The 12,773-nt window shown below is 46.0% G+C and overlaps 2 protein-coding genes across 3 annotated transcripts in view; one reads left to right on the top strand and one right to left on the bottom strand.

The window, feature by feature from the left end:
- Positions 1–5,527, top strand: part of EFHC1 (EF-hand domain containing 1) — a 104,513-nt gene extending 98,986 nt beyond the window's left edge. The window contains exon 11 of the mRNA XM_025381621.1: positions 5,317–5,527. Within this exon, the coding sequence (XP_025237406.1) occupies positions 5,317–5,391 (75 nt within the window). The 3' untranslated portion in view covers positions 5,392–5,527. The remainder of the gene's footprint in view (positions 1–5,316) is intronic.
- Positions 1–12,773, bottom strand: part of TRAM2 (translocation associated membrane protein 2) — an 80,098-nt gene that overhangs the window by 20,195 nt on the left and 47,130 nt on the right. The window lies entirely within an intron of this gene.

Below are 12,773 nucleotides of genomic sequence, written 5' to 3' on the forward strand. Positions count from 1 at the left end.
GTTTAAATGGTAGCTTATTAAAATACAATTTAATAGTAATAAATGAGACAGCATCCCAGGTAGAGCAATCTTGTGAAACTCTGCCGTTGCAGCCTGTGGACAGGGGAGAATCTGCATGCTTGCTCCAGTCAGTGGGCAGCAGGCTGCGGGGCTGTGAGCCTGGTGGCCGTGTGCCTGGGTCTGGTCTGCTCTCTGCAACCCCCACCTCCACCAGGCAAATGGCTGCTCTCCAGCTGTGTTGCATTCGCTCTGAGTCACACACGCATGAGTCATCTCGCTGCTGAGATGCATTTACCAGAAGGTAGCCAGGCTGAGTTTGTTTCAGGGTGGCCAGGGAACAAAGTCAAGCTGACTGGGTCACTCTGGGAGTCCACCCTAATCTCAGCCACCCTAGACTGAGGGAATGTAACGGTGGGCAGTGGTGAGGGGGTGGGAGGAGGTGGCGAGGACAGAGAGAGCATGATCTTTGAAATCAGACAAACTTTCCTTTTTCCTCTCCCTCTTCCTTTCCACAAAGACCTCTTCTGTGAGAGGCACTGGGCTAACTGTTGAAACATGGAGATAAAAGACACCACCCCTGGTTGGAAAACATACAGTGCAGCAGGGAGACTAACAGACAGATGTACAATTACACTACAGACAGGCAGCACTTCCAAGAGGCACACACAGTGAGCCACAGCAGGCGAGGGCCCCGCTCTGGCTAGGGGGAAGGTGGTGGGTCAACTGTTCACTGGTCAGGGTGAACGGGACAGCATCGGAACTTGGGGACCAGCAGGGGAGGCTGTTGCGGGGGCGGAGGGCATCCTAGCCAGAGAAAGCCACATCCACAAAGAATGAAGGGACTGTGGCTGGAGTGCTGGGGGCGGAGGAGAGGTCACCATGGTGAGTGGCAGGCTGCTGTGCATGGCCTTGTATGCCATGTGAAAGGGTGTGGACTTTATCCTGAAGGCAACGTGGAAACATCGAAGAATTCAAATTAAACAGGAAAATGATGACATTTGCGTTCTGGAACATTTACTCTGGCAGCAGTGAACATGCCCAGAGGTAAGGACACCAGTTAGAAAGCTGTTCCTGTGATCCAGGTAAGAAGCCACAGGGCATGAATCAAGGCAGGAGAAGAGAAAGGAAGGGAGAAGGAGGGCTGTCAGTGAGAGAGAGCTGATAAGCCTATGCCACTGAGGACTGAAGGGCTGGGATCCAGGACGGGGAGTCAGGCACCGAAGACCCGAGGAGAAGACATGAAGATGAGGGAGAGGAGACTCATGGCCCTGCCTCTGCTCTACCACGTGTGACGCCAGGATTACATTTTCCTTGCCTTCTTCATAAAGAGATCGATTAGGTGGCTGCATATTTTGAAATTATAAAATCACTAAACACGGTTTCATCATCAAGATCATCCTTATTAGGTAAAATGGGATTTATACTCAACCAAACAAGCACAGTCCAAAAATCAGTGAAACAGTACCTGACAAGACCTTAGATTAGCTATTTTAAAGCCCTTTAAGAGGGTCACCTGCTATTCTTGATCCCAAATAGTAGGGTTCCAAAGAGATGTGACCATAGTCTGAAATCCTTGTTGAAACTAGAATGAATGTAGAAATAAACACAGACTCGTGTTCCTTTGCTGTTGAGAGCTGCACACACGTATCCTCATTGGCTGACAAACCATGCACAGGGCTCCATGCTGGGTGCTGGGAGACGGCAGTGAGCAAGGTGGGCACAGCCCCTGCCCTCTTGGAGCTTAGCGGGTACACACCAAATCCTCGTACACTTAAACACCAGCAGCCAAAGAACTGTAACTCAACAACAAAAACCAAACAACCTGATTCTAAAAGGGACAAAGTTCTTGAAGAGACATTTATCCAAAGAAGAAATACAAATGGCCAATAAAGACATGAAAGATACTCAACACCACTCATTAGGGCAATGCAAATCAAAACCACAACAAGGTTATCTCCTCACACCCATTAGGATGGCTACAATGAAGAAAAATAAATAAATAAATAAATAAAGTAAAATAAAAAACAGAAAACAACAAGTATTGGTGAGGATGTGGAGAAACTGGAAACTTTGTACATTGTTGGTGGGAGTGTAAAATGGTACAGCCACTGCAGAAAACAGTATAGTGATTCTTCAGAAAGTTAACAATACAATTACCACATATTTCAGCAATTCCACTTCTGGGTGGTAGGGTAATTGGGGGGTCAGATTTCAGTAAAATATTTGTACATCCATGTCCATAACAGCACTATTCACAATAGCCAAAAAGATGGAAGCGACACAGGTGTCCGTGGATTGACGAATGAATAAACAACATGTGCTGTACATATACAGTGGAAGATGATTCAGCCTTTAAAAAAAAGGAAATTCTGACACATGCTGCAACATGGATGGACCTCGAGGACAGTAGACTAAGTTAAATAAGTCAATCACAAAAGGACAAATACTGTATGATTCCATTCATATATGAGTTACCTAGACTAGTCAAATTTAGAGACAGAAAGCAGAATGGTGGTTACCAAGGGCTGGGAGTGGGAGGAACAGGAAGTGCTGTTTCATGGGTACAGGGTTTGTTTTGCAAGACGAAAAGAGTTCTGAAGATTGGTTGTACAATAACGTGAATGTACTTAACAGTACTGAACTGTACACTTAGAAATGGTTAAGACGGTAAGTTTTACGTTATGTGTATTTTACAATTTAAAAAACAGTAACAGCCGGGGATGTCAATGCTCTGAAAAAACCCGCATGCAGGTGTGTCAATGCTCTGAAGTGGACTGAAGCCTGGGGGTGTGGAGCAGAAGGTTGGAGACCTGCAGAGGTGGGAGATCAGGAAGGACCCCTTAGAGGTCAGGGCAAGACATGTGGACTGTACCCTAAAGGAATGAAAGCTACTAGAGGAATTTAGTCACATGTTCATACAGAAATCTCTTCCTGCCACAGGGAGAACGGGTTAGAGCGGCAAGGCTGGAAGAGCAGTCAGGAGGCGCCCGCAGGAATTCCAGGTGGAGCAATGGCAGAAGACATGTGTGTCGGGTAGACTCCGTGACGGAATCAAAAGAACCAGCTAACACGCTGGCTATGCAGATTGATTCAATCATCGTAACTATCTCATGAGATGAACAAGGAAAGTGAATGAGGAAGGAGTTCACAGAGTTAAGGGACACAGTCTGTTTCTTGGGTTTCCTCATTCCTAGAACCCAGCCACCAAATGCCACCTCAAGGTCAACACAGCCCCCCATTCCACTCCATCACCGCTCCATTTCTGGTAACATGCCATTCCTCTGACCTCTTATTCCTACTATCATAAGGAACAGCTTCACACACAAATACTCAAAACTATATTCTAATTTGCAGAAATTATCTCCATGGCTTCCCTCCTTACCTGCTATCTTCCTACTTTTTGTTTTGTTTTTCGAGACAGTCTCGCTCTGTCACCCAGGCTGGAGTGTAATGGCACAATCTCGGCTCACCACAACCTCCTGGGTTCAAGCAATTCTCTTGCCTCAGCCTCCCAAGTAGCTGGGATTACAGGCGTGGGCCACCACATCCAGCAAATTTTTTTTGTATTTTTAGTAGAGATGAGGTTTTGCCATGTTGGCCAGGCTGGTCTTGAACTCCTGACCTAAGGTGATCCACCTGCCTTGGCCTCCTAAAGTGCTGGGATTACAGGTGTGAGCCACCACACCCAGCCCTATCTTCCTACTTTTGATCAGAGGAGGAAAGTATTAGGTTGGTGCAAAAGTAGTAATAAGTTGGCTTGGCGCTTTCTGTTTTCATAGAGCTACAGAGGTTGGACCTTTGTCCTCTTCTGGGTGCCTATAAACAAACTGTTGTTTTTGATTTTTTTTTTCTTTTTAAATTTTGGTTGCTCACTAATTCTTACAAAAATCCTCACACAAGACCGGGCGCAGTGGTTTACGCCTGTAATCCCAGCACTTTGGGAGGCCAAGGCAGGCGGATCACGAGGTCAGGAGATCGAGACCATCCTGGCTAACACGGTAAAACTCTGTCTCTACTAAAAATACAAAAAAAAAAAAAAATTTAGCCAGGTATGGTGGCGGGTGCCTGTAGTCCCAGCTACCCAGAAGGCTGAGGCAGGAGAATGGCATGAACCCGGCAGGTAGAGCTTGCAGTGAGCTGAGATTGTGCCACTGCACTCCAGCCTGGGCGACAGAGCAACACTCCATCACAAACAAATAAATAAATATCCTCACACGACCCAGGTTAGAGCTCCCACTTCTCATAGACTGCCCCTGTCGTGCATGAGCTCTCAAAAAGAACAGCAATCGTTTGGCAATAATCTATTATATTTTTTTAGAAGAATAAGTCCAGCACATCTCTGGCCTATGAGGCCAGACAGGTGACTCTGATTTTAGACCAAAACAAAATGCCTACAAGGGCGCAGGGGGAGCACAAATGAGCCAGGTGGTCCAGGTGTCTTAAGATAGCTGCTTTCAATACAGAGGCCCACTGCATCAAGCAGGTCATATTCTTCACTTCCACAGAGAAATATGCTTTACACTGTTTTCCTTTAAACACATCACCCTCTTGGTCTATGTTTCACATCTCCACTTTGAGAGAAACAAGTTTAAGAGATATCCACTGACCTTTTAACCTTACTAAATAAATACACATTAAAACTGAGATAAACGGTAGCAACAGGCAGCCTCGGTGTCAGGGACACACTAGAGAGGGGGGGCACATCCCACACTGTGTCCCGCAGGGGTGAGGGAGGCAGTGGCGAAGCTGTATCTCAGTCACTGTGGCTACGGGAGAGGTGCAACCCAGTGGCTGGAGTCCCAATATTTCAAAAGCAAAGAAAAATCTTTATGTGGAATCATCTGATTTTAAAATGCTGGTGACTAATTCGAAATTTTTAAAAACACTGTATGGGCCAACACCAGACTGGCCAAAGAAAACACATCTGTGGGCCAACTCTGACTACAGACCACAGATGTGTAACCTCCAACCTTCCTGACCCCTGATACCTTTCCAACACCAATACTCGATGAGCCTTCTTCCTATATAACCCGATGGAGTATGCCAATATGCTCTAGTGTAGGAATTAATCTAGCTTTGGTAAAAAGCACCTTCAATGATGACCTTCCCACCGTAGTGGGTTATCCCACCTCCTACCAAAAGTGACACTCGCTTTGCTTATCTTTGATTACAGTTTAAAGGGAGACCTGAAACAGTCAGAATCTTAGCTGTTTTGACAATCTCTGTGGGCAGCTGTCCCTTTTGGGGAGTCACATTCTGCTTGACCTCCTGCTCCGCTTCCTATGACTAATAGATATTTTCCTGTTTCCTTCTGAGGTCACCTGCAAGCGGCTTCTCCTGCCTGCCTTTACATTTCCCAATCCTGTCTGGATCCCACTGTGCGGTCTCTGACCTCCTCTGCACAACCTGAGCTGGTGTCCACTTACTACTGCCATCCCATCTGCTTCTGAGAACTCCTCTGAGCGGGGGCAAGCATCTGTCCTAGAAGCTTCTTCTTTTGTCTGAAAGCTAGTTGTTTAAAGAGCATCACTGTACTCCCAGTTTCTTTCCGAAGCCCTGCAAATCTGGATTTGTAAAATTTTCTTCTGTTGGTTTCTGTGCTAAGAGCCAACTCTGTTTTCATATTATTTCGAGTCTTTTACACTATATATAAATCCAGAATTAGATACGGAAACATCACCACAAACAAAAGCCAGAGGCAAATGATCACCTGGGGAAAATATTTACAATTCAGATCAGAGACAAAGGGCTAATCTTGCTAATAGGTAGTAAGTTGCTATAATTTGACAATAAAAGGATTTTAAAAAATCGAGTAGAAATGAACAAAGGATATAAACAGACAAGCCACAGAAAAAAGAAACATAGAAAAGATGATCCTTATACATTTAAAAAAATGCTCAGCCTTACACAGAAGAGATATGCAAATTAAAACTACACTGAGATACCATTTCATACCTATCAGATTGGCAAAAATCCAAAGCTTGACAATAGATTCTTGCTCAGGCTGTGGGGAAACAGACTCTTTCTTACACACTGCCAGCAGGAATGTAAAACGGTACCACCTCTTTGGAGGGCAATTTGGCAATTTCTATTGAGATTACAAACGCATCAATCCTTTGATGCAGCAATTCTACTTCTGGAAATTTATCCTGCAGCTGGTACCTGCTACAGTCAAAATGACATGTGTACAAGGTTAGACACCACAGCACTGTTTTTAACGGTAAATGAATGGAAACAACCCATGTTGTTTTATCTATAGGGAACTGCTAGATACAGTTATGATACACCAGGGTTACTCAACATGTGGCCATGGGCCAATAGCATCAGTAACACCTGTGAGCTTAGAAACGCACATTCTTGGGCCCTGCCCCAGGCCTACTGGCTCAGAAACTTAAAGTAGAAATCTGTATTTAACCACACCTCCAGGTTATGCTGACCCAGCAACAATTTAAAAAATACTTATGTAAGCAATAGAGCGATTTAAAAATGAGAAAAATGAAATCAAGAACAGGGAAAACTGTCACCAGGGGATTTATGAATCAGAACAGTGGTTACTTTAGGAGGGGTGCTGACTGGGAGGGGCAGGAGGAAGCTGGGGTGCTATATCTTGATCTAGGCTAGAGCTGCATGGGTGTGTACATATGTAAAAATTCATCAACATGGGCACTTGGCTGCATGCACTATACCTCAAAACAAATTTTTAGAAAGTTGATGATGCTCTCTACATACTGATATGAAATGATTATCTAGGATACATTATTTGTTGGGGAAAAAAGCCAGGTACAGAAGAAGCATATAGTATTCCATCTTTTATGTAAGAAAGGGCAGGAAAGAAAAATAAGCATTTGTATCTACATAAAGCAACACTGGATGGCCAGTTAAGAAAGTGTGGGAGGGTACACAGGACACAACAGGGACTGCCTACAGGGAGGAGGGGTGTGAAAGGAAGGGAGGGCAGGGTGGGAACAAGACTCTCCCTCTGTAGTCATGGACTGGATGGGGCACAGGGAAGCTGGGAAGTGGGAAATAGTCTATCTTGGTCTAGGTTCAATTGGTACAAAAAACCTTGACCTGGGTTAGAGCTGTACAGGAAAGTGTTTCCATACAGATTTATAATTGAACCATGTGAATGTATTTCTATTCAAAAAATAATTTTTAAGTAAGTCTTCAAATTCTTCCTGCTTTGTACAAATAAAGTGGTGTCTTCTTATCTACCTTGTTGTTCTATTTTTTTTTTTTTTCCATAGGAAGCCAGACCGAGCATGAAAAGACCTGAAGCTCACTTCTGGAACCGCCACTTGTCTGTCATGTGATCCAGGATCTCTCTGTCTCAGTTACCTCTTCTGAACAATGGGATAAAACCATCTACCTTTTCTCACAGAGCTATACATTGTAAGGTGCTATGCAAATAGATGAAAGCATTATGCCTATTTCCAACAGAAAGAATCAGACACTAAAGGAACAGAAGAGTCATTTGTTCTATGCTATGCACGGTACTGAACACCTCTCATGGGAACATTTACTCTTCACGGTAATCCCAGATTATTATCTCCATTTACTGACATGGCGCTGAGGCGCAGAGGTGAGCAGTTGCTGTACCCCAGGACCTGCAGCTAGGCAGCAGTGGGGCCAGGACTCAGCCGTGCTACTAATGCCAGGGCCAAACCCATTAGCTCCCCACCAGGCCTCTCTGCCTCCTGACGTCCCTTCAAATCACACAGAAGGTGCACTCATTAAACCCTGAAGGCCTGCCCTACCCCCCAGGTGGCAGGGAAAAAAGAGGAGCTTAAGACAGGCATGGGGCAAGCAGCCTCCAAGGGCAGCATTCTGACCTCCACCCCTCCCCATTCTCCAGGCTGCGGGTCTACTCCCTCTGTGGCCTCCCAACCTGGAAGATGTGACCAGCGGTGTTTTAACTACAAGCATCACCATAGTTCTCAGACACATGAGCATAGACACACACACACACACACACACACAAAAAGGCTGTTATAGGTTGAATTGTGCCTCCCAGCACTTTGGGAGGCCGAGGCAGGTGGATCACAAGGTCAGCAGTTCAAGACCACGCTGGCCAACACAGTGAAAACCCGTCTCTACTAAAAATACAAAAATTAGCTGGGCTTGGTGGCAGGTGCCTGTAATCCCAGCTACTCAGGAGGCTGAGGCAGGAGAATCACTTGAACCTGTGGTTGAGTGGAGGTTGCAGTGAGCTGAGACTGTGCCACTGCACTCCAGCCTGGGTGACAGAGCTAGACTCCGTCTCAAAATATATATATATTTGAAGTCCTAATTCAGATACAGTCTTTACAGAGATAAATTAAAATGAGGTCATTAGGGCGGAAACTGTTTCAATATGACTGGTGGTCTTCTAAAATGGGAGAAATTTAGATACAGAGACAGACACAAACAGAGGGAGGGTGATGACAAGAGACACAAGGAGAAGACGGCCATTTAAAAGCCAAGAGAGACTTAGAACAGATCCTTCCCTCACAGCCCTCAGAAGGAATCAACATTGCCATCATCTTGATTTCAGACTTCTGGTCTCCAGAACTGTGAGACAATACATTTCTCTTTAACTCACTCAGTTTGTGGTACTTTGTTATGGCCATCCTAGGAAATACACACATACACACACACAAACACACATGCGTGCGTACGCGCCAGAGAATTAAAGATCTGACAGATCTTCAAAGTTACCATTTTAACCCCACATTGCATGCTTTGGAATATATTTTCTCCATTTTTATAGTAAGGAAGGAAGATAAAGAAAGGATACTTACATGACATAAAACAATGTAGCAAAGATGAATGGAGGGTTGAAAAGAAGTTAAGATCCTGGACTTCTGCATTGCTTTTTTTTCCCTCCCCACCCCAGGCTGGAGTGCAGTGGCACGATCTCAGCTCACTGCAACCTCTACCTCCCAGGTTCAAGCGATTCTCATGCCTCGGCCTCCCGAGTAGCTGGAATTACAGGTGCGCCCCACCACACCCGGCTAATTTTTTTGTGTTTTTAATAGAGACTGGGTTTTGCCACTGGGCGCAGTGGCTCACGCCTGTAATCCCAGCACTTTAGGAGGCCGAGGCGGGCAGATCATGGGGTCAAGAGATCGAGACCATCCTGGCTAACACAGTGAAACCCCGTCTCTACTAAAAATACAAAAAATTAGCCAGGCATGGTGGTGGGCGCCTGTAGTCCCAGCTACTCGGGAGACTGAGGCAGGAGAATGGCATGAACCCGGGAGGAGGGGCTTGCAGTGAGTCGAGATAGCACCACTGCCCTCCATCCTGGGCGACAGAGCAAGACTCTGTCCAAAAAAAAAAAAAAAAAGAAAGAAAGAAAGGATACTTCCATGACATAAAACAATGTAGCAAAGATGAATGAAGGGCTGAAGAGAAGTTGATAAGATCCTAGGCTTCTGCATTGTTTTTTTTTTTTTTCTTCCCCCCAGGCTGGAGTGCAGTGGCATGATCTCAGCTCACTACAACCTCTGCCTCCCAGGCTCAAGTGATTCTCATGCCTCAGCCTCCCAAGTAGCTGGAATTACAGGTGTGCCCCACCACACCTGGCTAATTGTTTTGCATTTTTACTACAGACTGGGTTTTGCCATGTTGGCCAGGCTGGTCTCAAACTCCTGACCTCATATGATTCTGCCTGCCTCGGCCTCCCAAAGTGCTGGGATGACAAGCATGAGCCACCACACCCAGCTGGCATTGCTTTCTTGATGCACCATTCCTTTTTATAAGGCTGTAACCCTCCCTGTAGCTTTCCAGAAAGAAATATACAAGGATTCCTAGGTGCCAGGCACATACTACAGACTCCACTGTACTTCAAAGTTCTGTGACTTCTGCATACAACATCGCCTGGGCATGACACATGCATTCCGTAGGCTGCCTCATGTGAAGAATGCTTACAGCTAGGGGAATGTGTGAACATTTTAAAATTCAGGGAGAGCTATAAAGAAAAAATAATCTCTCAAGAGTCACATACAAAAAAATTTTTTTTAAGGCTTTTTTTTTTAAACTTACATGAAAAAAATAACAATTTCAACAAACCCATCATTAAATTGACAAAAATTATGTCAGTAAAAACAAGTGATTAGAAAAAAAAAAATTATCTGGCTGGGTGTGGTGGCTCACGCCTGTAATCCCAGCACTTTGAGAGGCCGAGGTGGTGGATCACTTGAGGTCAGGGGTTCCAGACCAACCTGGCCAACATGGTGAAACCCTGTCCCTACTAACAATACAAAAATTAGCTGGGCATGGTGGCGGGTGCCTGTAGTCCTTGCTACTCGGGAGGCTGAGGCAGGAGAATAGCTTGAACCCAGGAGGTGGAGGATGCAGTGAGCAAAGATCGCACCACTGCTCTCCAGCCTGGGCAACAGAGCAAGACTCCATCTCAAAAAAAATAAAAAAAAGAAAAAATTATGCTACCTAGATAGAAGAAACAATTTGATCAGGAGAAACAGGAAAGTGAAGTTCAAGTAAAGATGTGGGGTGGGGTCCAGGTCAGAAAGGGTGCGGGGGGGTGGGGGTAAGAGCAAGATGATTCACTAGGAGAAGAGACATTTGGGGGCTCAGTGCAGCAGGTCAAAGATGTGGGTCTGCAGGCTCTAGCCACGTTCCTGCTGACCGCAGGCTGCAGGCTGGTTAACAATCAGCCACAGCCACTCTGTGGCTCTGCTTATTTAAGCCTCTACAAGCTCCACACAGAATGGGATAAATTATCTGAGCTACGACAGGGAATTAGATAAAAATCAAGCTGCGTCTGAAGAAGACACTTCTAGGCTGCATGGGTGTTCAGTGTGTGAAAATTCGTTGAGCTGAACACATGATTTGTCCACCTTTCTGCACAATTGTTACACTTAGTAAGTTTTAGTTATTGGGGAAAAGAATCAAGTCCAGGACTGGCCACAAGTCCTGGGTCAGAGGATCCCCATTCTTTTTCAGATGGCCAACCAATAAGGCCAGGGACACTGGGGGCCGTGGTTTTTCTCTTATTCATACACACAGAACCTCAGGGTCAGACGAGATCTTTGTGGCTATTTGGCTCAACAGGGCCAGGACAGAGCCAAGTCTCTACCTCCCTGGTTGGGACTGCCTATGCCCACTGCCCCATTTGATAAACCCAGCTTTTCTAAAGCTTTCCAGAACCCTGGTGCTGTACAGGTGTGACCACCCCGGCCCCTCCTTGGCTCTCACTGGTGCATCCTTGGGAGCACGAATCAACTCTCTGAGCCTCAGTTTCCTTGGCTGTAAAAGGAGCAGGCTAGGCTAGATGAGTCTCAAGTCTCCTCCAGCTGTATGGGCCACAGATTAGGTAGCTTTCATCTACAATCAAGTATGGCTTCCATCTCCAGAGCCACCGCTGTCCACCTGTCTCTTTCCTTTCTTGACCCCCCCATGAGCTCATCTTACAAAGAGGGGCTCAGCTTGATATGTGATGCCAACCTTTCAAGTATATGATACAAGCAGTAGACAACACTAATTCCTGCCAATCACCAAAGGGAACAAGAATCATTTGAGCCCTGGAAAAAGGCCTTTGGCTGAATGAGGCTTTAAAACCATCTGTCTGAGGTTGTTTTGACTTCAGTGAGTCTCATCCTAGAAGAGGCTGCGAGAACAATGGCCAAGCTATGGTGTAGGAGGTTCTTAGGCCTTTCATCTCTGGCTGCAAAATGCAACAGAGCAGATAGTAATAAAGTATAGTAATAAAGCCAATTGGGATCCACAGGGCCTGGGGATGGATCCTTATTACCTTTGGTCACTGCAAAACAAACCCATCTCTGGAAGAGCTCCCTCAGCCTCAACCTTGGTGTTCTAGGCGTGCAGCAGCAGGCAGGCTGAGCAACGTCAAAGCTACCAGAACTGCTGCCCACATTGCCTTACAAACATGTACATGACTCTTTTTTTTTTTTTTTGAGACAGAGTCTCGCTCTGTCACCCAGGCTAGAGTGCAGTGGCGCGGTCTCAGCTCACTGCAACCTCCACCTCCTGGGTTCAAGAGATTCTCCTGCCTAAGCCTCCAGAGCAGCTGGGACTACAGGTGTGTGCCACCACGCCCGGCTGATTTTTTTGTATTTTTAGTAGAGACGGGGTTTCACCATGTTAGCCAGGATGGTCTTGATCTCCTGACCTCTTGATCCGCCCGCCTCGGCCTCCCAAAATGCTGGGATTACAGGTGTGAGCCATTGCGCCCAGCCACAAACGTGTACATGACTTCTTAGGGAGCTGTAGCCCCAGCTGGAAACCAACTCCACTAGTGATACTCCCCACCTCCCCCAACCTTTCCCAGGACCCGATATTTATAGAGAAACCAAAACCAGAAAAGGACAGAAAGATGCAAATGAGTTTCTGGGTTTAGGGGTTTTCCTATCTTACCTTTGAGGTTACAAGCGCAGGATTATTTGAAAGCCTAACTAGAGATTTTCGCCCACCTCACTTAAAATCACGCTTCTCGGGCTACAGCTCCGGGCACAGGAACCTCCGGAGCTCTTGTTAAAATGTAGGTTTTGATGCAGCAGGTCTGCGCTGGGGCCTGAAAGTCTGTGTTTCTCACAGGTTCCCTGGTGGTGCTGATGGTGTTGGTCTATGGAAAATCTGAGTAGCAAGCCCTTCAGAGGACTCCCAGGGCTTCCTGTCTACAGGAACCACTGGGGTTGAGGGAGTGGTCATCACTCTGGATTTTGCAGATGGGAGATAGAGACCCAGGTGTTAAGTGTTTTGCCCAAGACAATTCAGCAAATTAGTAGCACAACCCAAGACAACCTTGTGGC

This window comes from Theropithecus gelada, chromosome 4 (assembly GCF_003255815.1).
Source record: "Theropithecus gelada isolate Dixy chromosome 4, Tgel_1.0, whole genome shotgun sequence".
NCBI lineage: Eukaryota > Metazoa > Chordata > Mammalia > Primates > Cercopithecidae > Theropithecus > Theropithecus gelada.